Here is a 13,244-nt window from a genome sequence, read left to right on the forward strand (position 1 = left end):
CTCATAACAGGGTTCCTTTCTGAGGAAAAAGAACTTAGTTAAATAAGCTTTTATTCTAGTCATTATTTATAAAAATTCGTGTGTGTATCTACATATTTGCATATAATGTGGGAAATATGAGGTAATGATCCCATGACAAAACTTGGTGCTGGTCAAGCCACCTAATGTAGTAATCACTTCGTGAGTCAAAATTCCATGAGATGATAAAAATTTAAGAAGAAAGCCATAAAGACTAGAAAAAGAAATTTGATTAAAAAATTTAAAGACTCATTTAGTCATTAATGATCTTATATAAGAAATGATGAAATGTTATTTTATTGATCATGGGGACCTGATATTCTCTATCTTCACTAAAGTTCAAACAAGAAGAAGTAAGTTTGTTGTAATCGGCAATGGATACATGATTCTTCACTGGACAGTGAAGAATGTTAAATATCATTCTTAAGAGATCTTTAACAAAATTCTTAATCTGTCATTAACATTGTTATTCATTTACTATGTGAAGAAAGTTACGTGCATTCCTTATGTGATTTTAAGGGGAATACAGAGTAGTTTCTGTATTTTGGAGTCTTCCTAATAGAGATAGCTAAGAATCTAATCTGCTCATCACCATAAAAATAAGGCCACACCCCAGAAGTTCATTAAGCTTAAACTCCCTTCCAACCCCTTGACTGAAGCCCATGGTTTATGATATGTTTGGTGTTTAGAATTTTTGTGCATTGTGTGAAAGATGACCATGCCCTGCAGAGAAATTACACTGAAGGAGTGGTAAAATGTGCAGAGTTAAAAAAAAAAAAAAACCAAAACCAGCAACAAAACGAGGCCCATCTATTGTGAGAGGTAGTCCATTTAAGCCTGCAGCCTCAGCCAAGGGAGCCCTGGTAAATGCCTGAATGCCAGAATCAGGTAATGAAAAGGTAATTTGGGGGATAGATTAATGGGAAAGGTCAGATGTAGTTGGAATTTGTCTTCATTTAATTTGAATTTAGTGAGGCACATCTTATCAGTTTATAGAGATTATTATTAAAGGTGATGATGAGAAAAAGGATTTGTTAACCATAAAGATTATTGTTGGAGATGATGTTGATGGCATTCTTTTATAAATATTAATGTGATCCAAAAGGAAAGTTTCCACCCTGAGGCAACATACAGAACTCTGAGTTTCTTGAGATCATTTTTTTTTTCAAGCATGACAGAATGTTTTACTCATAGGAGGCAAGGCAGAAAATGTGATTCCAGAGATTAAAGATCTCTTGCATAACAATATGTATCATTTGTCCTGTATTATTAACACTGTGAATATGGGGAAATTGTACTATTTTTTGTATAAAATTAATGTTTCATAATATACTGGGAAAAAGAAAAAAGTTACAATTATGAGCTGAAGCCACTTAAGGGGTTAAAAATATTTTGAAAGAGTATCACAGAGTTCTAAAATTAGTCTTACAAATCTAATGAGAAATTTGACTTTCTTCAAAGGGGAGGATCACACAAATTTATCTATGTGCTTCCTATGGGTTGAAAAAAATTTTTTAGATTTGTGGAAATGTGTGAGTATATAGGATTGAAATAATATGAGGGAGGTATTCAAGTAATTCAAAAGAACAAATGACCAAGTGTTGTCAAGGTTTCAAACAGAATAGGAATTGGTACAAGCAAGCAAACATCTGAAAGTGGCATTTTTTAAGATAGAATTTAGCATGAGCAAGTAACCAAGGTAAGCATGCTCACTAAGGAAAAATCAAGTAGAAAAAGGAGTTAGCAAATTTGGCCTTTGTTGGAGACCTATTGAAGTATAACTCTGTTTAAAATTCTCAATCCATTGCCTCCCACAAGGGTACCAAATGGAACTGAATCAAGTTTTGGATGCAGGTGGTTTTTTGGGGGCCAGGCATTGGCAGGTGATCAGATTAGCTATTGAGGTTAGCTAGGTGGTCCATTCTAGAGTTTTCTACCCTCGTCCGTTAGGAAAAGTAATAAAAATCTGTTCCAACCTTAGTTAATTCAAAATCAGAGCAAGTGGGGTCAATAACAGTACAGATTAAATGGATCTTCTTTTGTTGTGTTCCTTCTACAGTGGAGGCAGAGAACCGAGGTCACCCACCAACTACCTATAAGGATCTTCCTATAGTCTCAGCAAGAATTCATATATTTTTCAACCCCTTCTTCCTCTTGCAGAATTATCTCCCTTTACATATTCTACTGTGTAGTTATAACATTACATTTTTGATTGGTGTTGGAATCTCTTTCAGTTTCTTCCTATTTCTCCTAAATGAACAAGTGAAGCTCCAGATTGAACAGATTAATAACAATTTAATTGGATTAAATTATAGAAAATGGCTTAGAAATCCCTCCGTTATTTTAGGACTTAATTGGTCTTGGGGTTACATTATATAATGTTTGGAAATCTTGAATAGTTTATTGACCACAGTGAAAAAAAAACTGTGCCTTATCTGGGGCAAGGACGGTCTGTCCCAACATGTTTCCTTCAGCACCATTTTTTTTTTTCTTAAAGACAAAACTTCAGTCAACATCTCCAAGTATAATAAAGTTACAATGAGAAACTTCATCTTTCCATATTTTTCTCCTGAAGCAAGGCTTTATTCATCCAGACTGTATAGACTTCACTGATTGCATTTTTGACCTACAGTTAGAATGACTTAACTTGTCACATTTATTAAATATAATCTTACATGTTGTTATAGATTTGATTCATGGAGATCATTATCCCTACCTCTTTTTTCCTAAAAGAATATTTGTATATGTCTGTGTTCATGTGTGTGTCTTGTTTTCTGACTCTGAAATGTTTATTATGCCTTAGACAGTTACCCCAGGGAGATTATGTAAAAAAGCCTGGAGATGGCGACTCTTTTTATAGCGACATTCCTCCTGGAGTCAGCACAAACTCAGCATCTAGTTCTAAGAAGAGGTCTGCTTTTCTGTCGCATTTTCAGATTTCTACCTGTTCCATCACACATTATTCCATTAGTCAGAACATTTCATTATTTTGCAGCAGGTTTGATTACTTCTTCCTTCTTTCTTGAATGTTAAAAAATAGTATCCTTTGTTCTTTGATTACTGCGCTTCCAAATGCCATATGCTCAGAACCACTTGTTAAGCAAATCAGGCCAGAAATTGAACCAAAACTAAACCAAACCAATAACAATCCTAAATTTACATAGAAATCCTAGGGTTTTTCAATCTTGCTCTTATATGGCTTAAGAAACTATACATAGTAACTTATAACATTTTAAATGGTGAGCTTTATGTCATGTTGGGTAGTCAAAGAAAAAGGTTACTGTCATGCTTCAGTAAAGCAGTTGTTAAATTGGTACTATAAATGCTGCGTTGAATATTTTTAAATTTTAAATATACCAAAGCTAAGCTTGCTGTGAAAAAAAGATTGCTTCTCTGTGAATCATATTGAATATTATGATTTTGCCTTTTATTCCTGGAATGATTATTTCTAGACTTTCTAATTTAGAGTTCGGTTGCCAAATTAAGTATATTTAATATTTGCCTGAATTTTATAATAGGACAAGTGGGGTTAATATATTATTTATGTGTCTTAAACTTTGATGTTATATTCTTGCTCCGGGATCTTAAGGTGTATAAGACCATTTAAAATTCTGCATGCTTTATAATTGCTTAATAAAATAAACTGGTAGAAGAAATAAATAGTTGGAATGTTTTAGGAAATGAGACCTACATTCACATTGAAGAAAGCTAAAATGTTCCTGTGGAAGAGTTTCTTTAAAATTGGTGATAGGGGGTGTAATGTATAGAAAAGAAAGATTTGATAGCCCAGTACATTGCTTTGGGCACAGTAGGCACTTTGGAGACTGAAGGGGAATTTCTAGTTTATTTAGAAGAAACGTGATCTCTTCTGGAATTCTATATGGAGTGAATCGTCTGTAAAAATTCTGCAATGGATCTCACTCTGTAAATAATCACAAAGGAGAAAAGAAAGAATCAGTAGATCTGGGAACTCTTCTTTATGTGGAACTGTCTTAAGCATGAAGGATTGTTTTTACTCAGATAACATAGCTTAGAGAAAAATAAAAATATTAGTTTTTGCACAAGGAGTACAGATCTATAGAAGGATGTTCAAAAATTTTTATTCTTTCTATTGGGGTATTTTTGGCTAAGATAATAAGGTTTATCTAAATTCTGTATATAAATATTTTCTTGGTCAAATATTTAATTTTAAATTAAATAACATGGTAAATAGACAGAGAAATCAATGGATTCCAGCAGAATTTCTGTTGTCCTTCTGGACAAAATAGGATTCATTCTATAATTAGCAAATTATGTTGTAGAACTCCTAATCTGGGGAATTAATGTGTAATAATTGTGCTGAGTTCCATTTATTTTCATTCATCATTAGAAGGCTCCTTTTAAAATAGACATCATTAGCGATTAACTGGAATGATGTGTGGAAAAGATTTTAAATATAGTGCTATTGTCTAAAGTACCTCAAGAAGAGCTTAAAATACTGATTTGAATAATTCCCAGATATTAGAAGAGTGGGTTCTGACTTTTAAGTAGTTAAAAATGGTATCAAATTATGTTACTCCTCCTAAATACACGTAGTTTGTCAAAACACTTTTCTTATGTGGTACAAGTAGGTGTGTAAGTTTTGCTTCTTGTAGACAATTTATTTAAGATGGTAGGACAAGGACAAGGGCTTAATGGTACATGGGCTTTGTGAGAGACACTTCCATGATAAACATTTGATTCAGTTTGGTTATTGGACAATTAACTAACAGTACTACATTTTGGGGGGGGGCATATTTGTGGAGAAAATGCCAATTCTCAGAAAATAGTTTTATTGTTTAAGAAAACCTAAATATTACTTTGATAAAGGTTGACCAGTTCAATTGAACAGATCTTAATGAAATCTCTTGGAAGTCCATGTTCTCATAATATCTGAATGAAAACCATTGCTTTACAATTAAGAAACATCTATAGTGGGACCCCATTATAACTCTTCTGCTCGAGTTACATAACTGAACTATGAAGTGAATTTGCTCATTGTGGTTGTTGGGAATGTAATTGGCTTGCACGGTATGCTGATACTTTTCCATTGTACACTATTGTAATGGGGTTCCATTGTATTTGACTTTTCTTAAATTGAATGTTGTGTAATTCTGCCTTCTTCATGAAGACTTTCATGGTCTCTTCATTCTTTCATTTCAGATTTTTTTCTTTCTTGATTTATTTAATGCACAGTAATGCTTAGAAATTTTGCTTACTGATTTTAAAACTAAGTTCACTTGATTGTAGTTTTGAACAGTATACACGCCTTTTCAATTTCAGGTCGAATGGACTTTCTCATTCTTGGAGTGAAAGGATCCCGGACACAAAACATATTTCAGACATCTGTGAAAATGGACGACCTCGAAGCAACTCTTGGCAAGGTATACGGCGGCCTTCTGAACAGCTAGTGCATCTGTTTGCAGAACCCCAATTCTCTTTTGTGGTTCTTGGTTGTGAAGATTTGTTCTTCATGTATGCTCTTTAGTTCTCCCAACAGAGAAGAGGGCATTTATTATTTCTTTCTTTTATTCTTGGATGGGAAGTGACGGGATTCGGTAGCACCAATGTGAGAGAAGGCTATAGAGTACCCGACATGTAGCCCTAGGTTCTGGGAGGGGCTGGCTGTGAATTACACCACTTGAAGTACCCTGTAATTACCCATGTGACCGTTGTTTGTTTACATTCAAATCTAGCCATAAACTGTCTTTTTCAGGTAACCTGGGAGGCAACAGAAAGAAAATCAGAGGCAAACGATTTAGACCTCGGTCTAATTCAACTGAGTAAGTCTAAACCTCTAATGGAGAAAGGCATTCCAAGGTCCTGTGCAGTTAGTGTGCAGGGTTAAGTAACGAGATCATCAAAGAACTGTAAACCATGCCTCTGGTCTTGGTTTTGTCTTTTTAATTCCTTTTTGCCGTTTTAAAATTAACCATGGCTTTTCTCTTTTACATAGGCATCTCCGCAACTGTACCCAAACCAATATTCACTGATAGTGGGGGGTCCCACCCTCGCTGCAGGCTTTTTCCTCCAGTAACCTGCCATTGTGGTGTCTTGGTTCCTTTTGAAGGGAATTTTGATAACATTCCTTTCTTCTCATCACCCCGGGGTCCAGCCATTTCAGAGGGTCACCCTTCCTCTTCCCAGTATTCACACAGCCTAGAAGCATCAGGGGAAAATTCCCGCCGTCCTAGAGCATGAGACAGCTCACAGTGTGGAACCACCGCCCGGAGGGCTTCATGGCTGCAATCTAAGCATTCTCTCAGACTAATGGAATATGTATTCCCTTTTAAATCTTCCTTCTGAGGACATTTAAAAGGGCACTTATCAAAACTTGCTCTTTAACGGAATCATTGTCACTAATTGCAACACTATCTGTTTTAAATGATAGCCACACTTTTTTTTTTAAGGGGGGAGTGTGGGATCAGAAATTACATTTAAAGTTATTTCTAATGAGGTAAACACCATGCACTTTTTTTTTTTTTAATTGTTTCTTCACTTAAGAAAGTACAGCAAAACCAAGCTTCCTCAAACCTTTATCCCACGTCGAGGAATCAAACACACCCTCAGTATCCTTCTGGACCTTGCTACCAGGTTTTAATTAACCATACTTTTTGGACCTACCTAAACTTTTTTTTTAACTTCTTTCTCACTGCATTGCTAGCTATTGTTTTTAGGATCACCTTTGCCTCTTCATGCCTTAATACTTAAAAAAAAAAAAAAATCTGAATAGCAGGTGTTTGTTAACTGCTTGTCCGAAACTTATGTTAGCTTTTCCATCATATACCCTGCCTTTTTCAGTCCAGGAATAAAAACAGTGCCCTGAAATTTGGACCTTCCTGCTGATGGTATTGTCTTGTAAGTGGCTTGTCAAAAGTTTGCTAGAGGATACTTTATTTTAGAAACAATAGATAGGTTTCAGTGATAACCATTGCATGGTCCAGAATGACATCATAGAACTCCATCATAAATAACTAACCTGTTCGAGTTTATCTTCTACATTCCCAAAGCGCTTGGATGCTTTAGGGCTCATTGTAGATAAACTCTTGGAATGTTGTTTGATTTGTTTTGCATGAGGTCACCTGGTAAAGAGCGCCTTAGCTCATCTCAGTTGCTCACAAGAATACAGATAAAACTGCAAAATGTTCTTCAGAACTTCCTTGATGTACTGGTTAGCATTTTAACAGCATTTCCTATAATAAGGCTTTGAAAACTCCCGTGAAAATAAACCAATGTTATATTAAAGCTATGTATTTACGACCCAAACAACACTTGGTGTTTAGCAAGATTCATACAGTATTTTCTAGCATGGTCACTTACTTTTTTAAACTCTTATGTAAAATTCCCACTCATATCATATGATAAAAATTATAATACTAGATAGCCCTTATGGAATTTCTTGCCTATGAGATAACACTATAGTATTTAATAAGATGTCATGGTGGAATCGTCTTTGTGAGGAAGAGTTATTAAGGGCTCCCTCAGATTTTTCAGACTTTTCAGATTTGGGTACATGACTCATGTTAATTAAATGGAACCAAGTCTGTGAGGTTGACCACTATTTTCACGTACCTTATTGTATGGGCACTATATACCTATCTATATGTTTTTGTTTTTCCTTGAAAAGAATCCTCATATATAGCATATCAGGAGTTATGTTGACAGTCTTTTCTTATACTTTCCATATTCACTAAATAATCCCTTTTGCTTCAGATATAACATTATAATTTGTGGGACTATAAGAGGAGCAGAATGACCCTCTTTTTTATTTTTTAGATTAAAAGGTATCATTGAGTTCATTATTTCAACATCCCTTTTAGTACCCATCATCCCAAAGGATGATGAAACATCAGGACATGAATTAAAACGTTCACCACAAATGCATACTCTGCTAATTAACAACCTACAGTGTCCTTGTTTATTGTATTGTTTTTTTCCACTCAAAGTTTTTGCATCTTCCTCACTGTTGTACATGATGTGAAAAAAGGTTTTGGCTTAGACTTTGTATTATATATTGTGTTTTTACAGGAGGGAGCCCCAAGCACCTGAGCCTGGGCACTCCCTCGCCCAGACAGTCCCATCCCAAGGCATAAGCCCAGGGGGCTCTGACAGCCCCCAGACAGGGAGTCTGGATCACAGGTCAGTCTCCACCTGCCCCTTCATTCTGGGCTGCCACTTAATCTCCCTCCTAGTCCCTTCCTTGGCTGAGAACAGGGTCATTTGATCTTTGACTGACCCCCCAACGTCTGCTTGGACATGGTCCTGGTCCAGCCAGCACCAGCTAATTTTCCTCTGCCTTATCCATTCTGGAGAACACAAAGAGCTCTCCCCTGTCTAATGCATTTTTTTTTGCATGTTGCGCTACCAGCCAACTCAAGCCGCGTAGGCAGGTTTAGAGCGGTTCGATAAAATCCCATCACTTCTGCCCCCACCACCTAGAAATGCTAGGAAGCCCACTGTGAAGACACTTTCACGGGCAGATCCCCAGAAGGAACCACCATTGAGACCTCTCTTCAGTGACCTCTAGTGAAGTGATCACAGCATTCTGAGATGCTCCCCGAAATGGAGGGAAAGGTCCATTACATGCAAGCCAAGCCATGCAGCTGTAGGTTTCATGGAACAGCCATGGCATTTGCCCTTTGAGCTTCTGAGATTGTCAGTGAAAGGAACACACGTCTCCTCCTGGAAGCTGCCTGTGGGTGACTCAGTTTGCTGTGTGGCTATGTTTCACCTGATAACAGCTGCATGGGCTTTTTCTCGGGTTTTCCCCAGGCCGGAGCATTCACTGGCCTTCATCTCTGGCTGCACTTGCGTTTTGACTTTTTCTTTTTGTTCAAAGGCTCAGCGGAGGTTTTTACGCAAGTTTTAATTGGCTATCTCTGCGAAAAGTGCAAGTTGGCAATGATTGTGGGTAAAGGCAAAACTAGCTCGAGTTGTTCCCGAGGCAGGGGACACTGTCTTAGCAAAAATGGTCTTACAGACATAAAAAGCAACTAAACCCTTCCCTTAGGAGGGAGCTGCATTGGTTATAGCTAAAAATGAGGGAAAGGGCTATGGAAAAAGTAGTCTAATTTTGTTTATATAACCAGAAATGTGGTCATGATTTAAATGTATTTACAAACTAAAACCAAACATGGTGTAAAGAAGCAAAGTTTAACCCCAAACGAATAGTGTATTTTATCTTTCCCCTGGTTTCTTTCCAAATAACTTGCAAAGTTTGATAGAGCTTGCATCTTCGTTATCTGTAGTGTCTCTAGAAGTTACTTTTTTTAAATGAGAAAATTCAGTACAACCTCCAGATTGTTCCAACATTGGATTTGTTGAATCTGTATTTATTTTACAAGAGCACATTCTGAAAGGGGATGTGTTTTTGCTTGGCTCCCTGGGTTCAAATCAAAGGGGAAAAACAACAACAACAACTTGCACTCCCAATTTACCATCTTTTAAATTTTCCTTTGCGCAGTAATTCCGATGGAGACTTTGCCAGATCCATCAGGGAAATGCTAATGAAGGTCATTTGTATCTTCTGGCAGTCACTCACATAATTCATGATCAGACATTCAGAAGGCAACTTCTGAGGCCCATTTCCTAATGGAAACACAAAAACGTTAGTCTGGAGTGCATAAAAGGAAGAAGGAATATTGCAGCTACAACTAAATTGCTGAACCCAACCTAAAGATCCTGGAGACCTATTTGGCCCACACTTAATGTGTATGGGGGCTCCAGGATCAGAATAGCGGGACCCTTCCTGCTCTCTGTATAGCCAACTGGAGCACCTTTCTTGTTAACTCCAGCCTAGGGTCTGCTATCTGGAGTGAGACGGAAGCCATGTAAAGTCTTTTTTTTTTTTTTTTTTCATATTGGAAAGAGAACGTTGCTCCTTTTAATTGTTCTTGGGGTGTTATATACCCAAACACCAGGTTGGAATTGCAGCCATCTGAATATTCTCAAAAAGCATCGTTATCATTTGAAAACCAAGGAGCCAAATGAGAGGTGGCCTGGAAAAAGCCACTTTGGAGGTGGGTGAATGGGACCTCTGACGGTGCTATGATTGGAAGACAGCTTCTGATTCCCTTCGGGAAACCCCTGCCAAGGCTTTCCCTGAAATGTTGAATACATTCTAGAATGCCTCGAGCCTCGTTGTAGCTGAGTTTATTCTCATGTCATCGTACAGACTGCCTCATAACCCCCAGCATCCATCCTGGTTTATTTGCCATAGTCACTTGCATTTGGAGGGTGAAGAACATCCTTGCTAAGCTTGTGCTGTGTATTTTCAGATTTTCTATCTTGTTCTGCTTTCTTTGTTCCTTCCATTGCTTTCTGCAGGTATTTAAACCCATGGTTCAAAAGAGACTATAATGTAGCTAAGTGGGTAGAAGATGTGAATAAAAACACTGAAGGACCATACTTTAGGTATTTTATACATTAATTTTATATCCTTTTCAAACTCTCCCAGCACATACAAATACTGTAGTGTGACTGGCTCTCTAGCTTGTATCTCCCAAATACAAGTTCCCATAAGTGGAAAGGGTCCTTGTTTATTTGCTGCCTTTTAATCTCTGTTTCTGGCTTCATGAGCAAGTCTAGTTCTTTTCTGAATGTTTCAAATGAAGCCATTTGAAAGGGTTACCATTTAGTGCATGCCCCCATCACCATCTTGAGCTTTTTAGTAGCTTTCTCTTCATTTTATGCTATGTAGTGTTCTATGGGCATGAAACATACTTTCCACTAATAAAGAAGCACTATTAACCTGAACAGTTTAATTTCTAGAATTTAGCAGTTTTATAGTGCATTTTTCCTACTTCCTGCCTTAAGAGTGCATAGTGCATATGAAAAAACTTAAGGGAAAACATGAAAAGAAACCAAATGAAATGTAGCAGAATTTCACTTCAAGTAAAAACAGTGATTTAATGGAACTTAAAATTACTGAAAGAATCTTGACCACAAAGAGTGGGATCAAATGAGTTTAGGTTTTATTTATTCAGTACAAGCACTCACCACCAGACAAGGGCTATGCTGAGAAGTGTTTACAGATTCTCAACAAAACATCCGAGGAACTTTTTATGCTAGGAAGATGGTTGTTGTCTCACATTTCACACAGAGCAGGAAGCAGAGAGAAAACATGTTCTCGATTCACAAAAGAGCAGACTGAGTATCCCTATATTTTAGAAACTCTAGAATTTACTCAATCCACTGTAGCTCAGTCTAACTTCAGAGGTCAGAGAGAATTCCCAAGAGCTCTTATGGCATTTTTTCACTCTCTGTAATACCAAAGTGATTTCCTAGAGGTAAATGTCCAGTTTATATATGACTACTTTGTGGACAACTAATGTAAAGAAGAAATATGGACTCAGTTGCTACCTCTTCTGAACAGAATAAGCTTTCAGATTACTTTTTGCCATGACTTGGGTCAGCATTTAACAGATATCAAAATACGTATATGTACTTAACTCTCAGCACCCATCTAAGGTGGACTTTCTCTTCCAGTGTACCATTTAGTTTAGACATGTATAGTTTGAGAAAATGATTAGATCTATTTGCATTTTAATTTGATCCATACATTTGCATATATCCCAAGGAAAGCATAACCCTGCCTGCTCACAACAATATATCCTGCTTTTATACCCCATCTTTCCCTCCTGCCCTGTTCCCCTGCTTCTGTCACTTCCCCACACTGAACCTCATACACATACACTCACATTCAAACATCCCACCCTCACCTGTAGCTCTCAAGATGGCCAACGTCAGGAAGACAGGTAAGATTATTTTGAATGTTATTTGGAATCTTGGCTCACGTGCAGTCCTATTTCTCTTGTCTATCTTCCTCAGGCTTGTGGGCAGATTGTAATTTGTATCAGCCATGGCACCAAAACAGAATGACTTTGGCCCCATAGGGGCTAGGGCTTTTATACCTCAATGGACTTAGCATTTTTTTGCACCAATAATTTGTGAAATGGTACCCCGGAAGAGTTGTTTCACGTCCCCTGGGTCAGCTGAGTAGTTTACGTGGCTCCCAGAGAAGAGTTCACATTTCTTAAATTCAGCGCCCAGGTCTGCCCAGAAGCTGCATGACTAAACGCAATTTGGATGGGGAAATGCTTTAGCCCCCCTGGTTGCACGTGCAAAGCTGCAAGGGCAGTTTTAGAGGGTTCCTTTATCTCCTCTTTTAATATGAGATGTCAGTTCCCACAGTGGATAGTCAACTTAAGAATTAATTGTTGGGCGCCTGGGTGGCTCAGTTGGTTAAGCGACTGCCTTCGGCTCAGGTCATGATCCTGGAGTCCCTGGATCGAGTCCCGCATTGGGCTCCCTGCTCGGCAGGGAGTCTGCTTCTCCCTCTGACCCTCCCCCCTCTCATGTGCTCTCTCTCATTCTCTCTCTCTCAAATAAATAAATAAAAAATCTTAAAAAAAAAAAAGAATTAATTGTTAAAATCCATATTTGTATTTAAAGGCTAGATAGAATTCGCTAGAGGTTTATAATGGAACTGTCATTTTAGGATTAATCAGGGTTATGTTGGTAAGAGTTGAAAACCAACACACAATTTCTGTGAAACTCGTGAATCATTAAGATACCCCAGAGCTTTTAACAGTGATTCTCACACAACAGAATTTCATCCACCCTTCATCCAAGCCAGTCCTTACATAAGGAGGCCCAAAGTGTATCTGCACCTTGGCTTATGCTTTGCCAACCCTCTGCTTAAGCTCAGATCTGCTTCATCAGCCACCAGGTTGTTCAGGATTACCTCCCCTGCCAAAACCACCGATGAGGGTAAAGGCCATTTTATTAATCGTCCATATTGTGTGGGGTTTGTGGCCTCCTTATCAGAATGCAGTGGGGACGTAGTGACTGCAGTAAACTGGTCCAAAGTACAGCCCAGCATTTAAAATATTATATCCACATCACTGCGAAGAGCAAAGCAAATGCCGAAAGGTTTTGAGTGATCATAATGCCTCAGCTGTGCTCCCTCGCCTAGTTCTGTATCACACAGTGGTTCCTCAAAGGATTGCCAGCATATATTCGCATCAAGCTGGGCAAGAGCATTATCTCCCCACACCTAGATCTTGGGGGCAGTTGGTGACAGTGCTTTTACAAGCTCAATACTCAACTTCCACTCGAGTATTATGCATTTGATTACTCTCTTCATCAAGTTGTTGAGTCCCACTTCCATGATCTTATGGAAAATGCAGTAACTCTGAAAAGAAACT

General features: G+C 37.9%; 1 protein-coding gene across 14 annotated transcripts in view; it reads left to right on the forward strand.

The window, feature by feature from the left end:
* ADAM22 (ADAM metallopeptidase domain 22) overlaps positions 1-13,244 on the forward strand; it is a 224,172-nt gene that overhangs the window by 203,796 nt on the left and 7,132 nt on the right. For 4 of the 14 annotated variants that reach the window (XM_044920244.1, XM_021689568.1, XM_021689569.1 and 1 more), the window contains 2 exons: positions 5,320-5,420; positions 5,753-5,819. In XM_044920244.1, coding sequence (XP_044776179.1) covers positions 5,320-5,420; positions 5,753-5,819 — 168 coding nt within the window. Of the gene's footprint in view, positions 1-2,821; positions 3,017-5,319; positions 5,421-5,752; positions 5,820-8,064; positions 8,176-10,362; positions 10,450-13,244 lie in introns of all 14 variants that reach the window. The other 10 variants (XM_021689563.1, XM_021689564.1, XM_021689566.1 and 7 more) reach the window with 7 other exon arrangements.

The sequence above is a fragment of the Neomonachus schauinslandi genome, chromosome 12 (assembly GCF_002201575.2).
Source record: "Neomonachus schauinslandi chromosome 12, ASM220157v2, whole genome shotgun sequence".
Classification (NCBI taxonomy): Eukaryota; Metazoa; Chordata; class Mammalia; order Carnivora; family Phocidae; genus Neomonachus; species Neomonachus schauinslandi.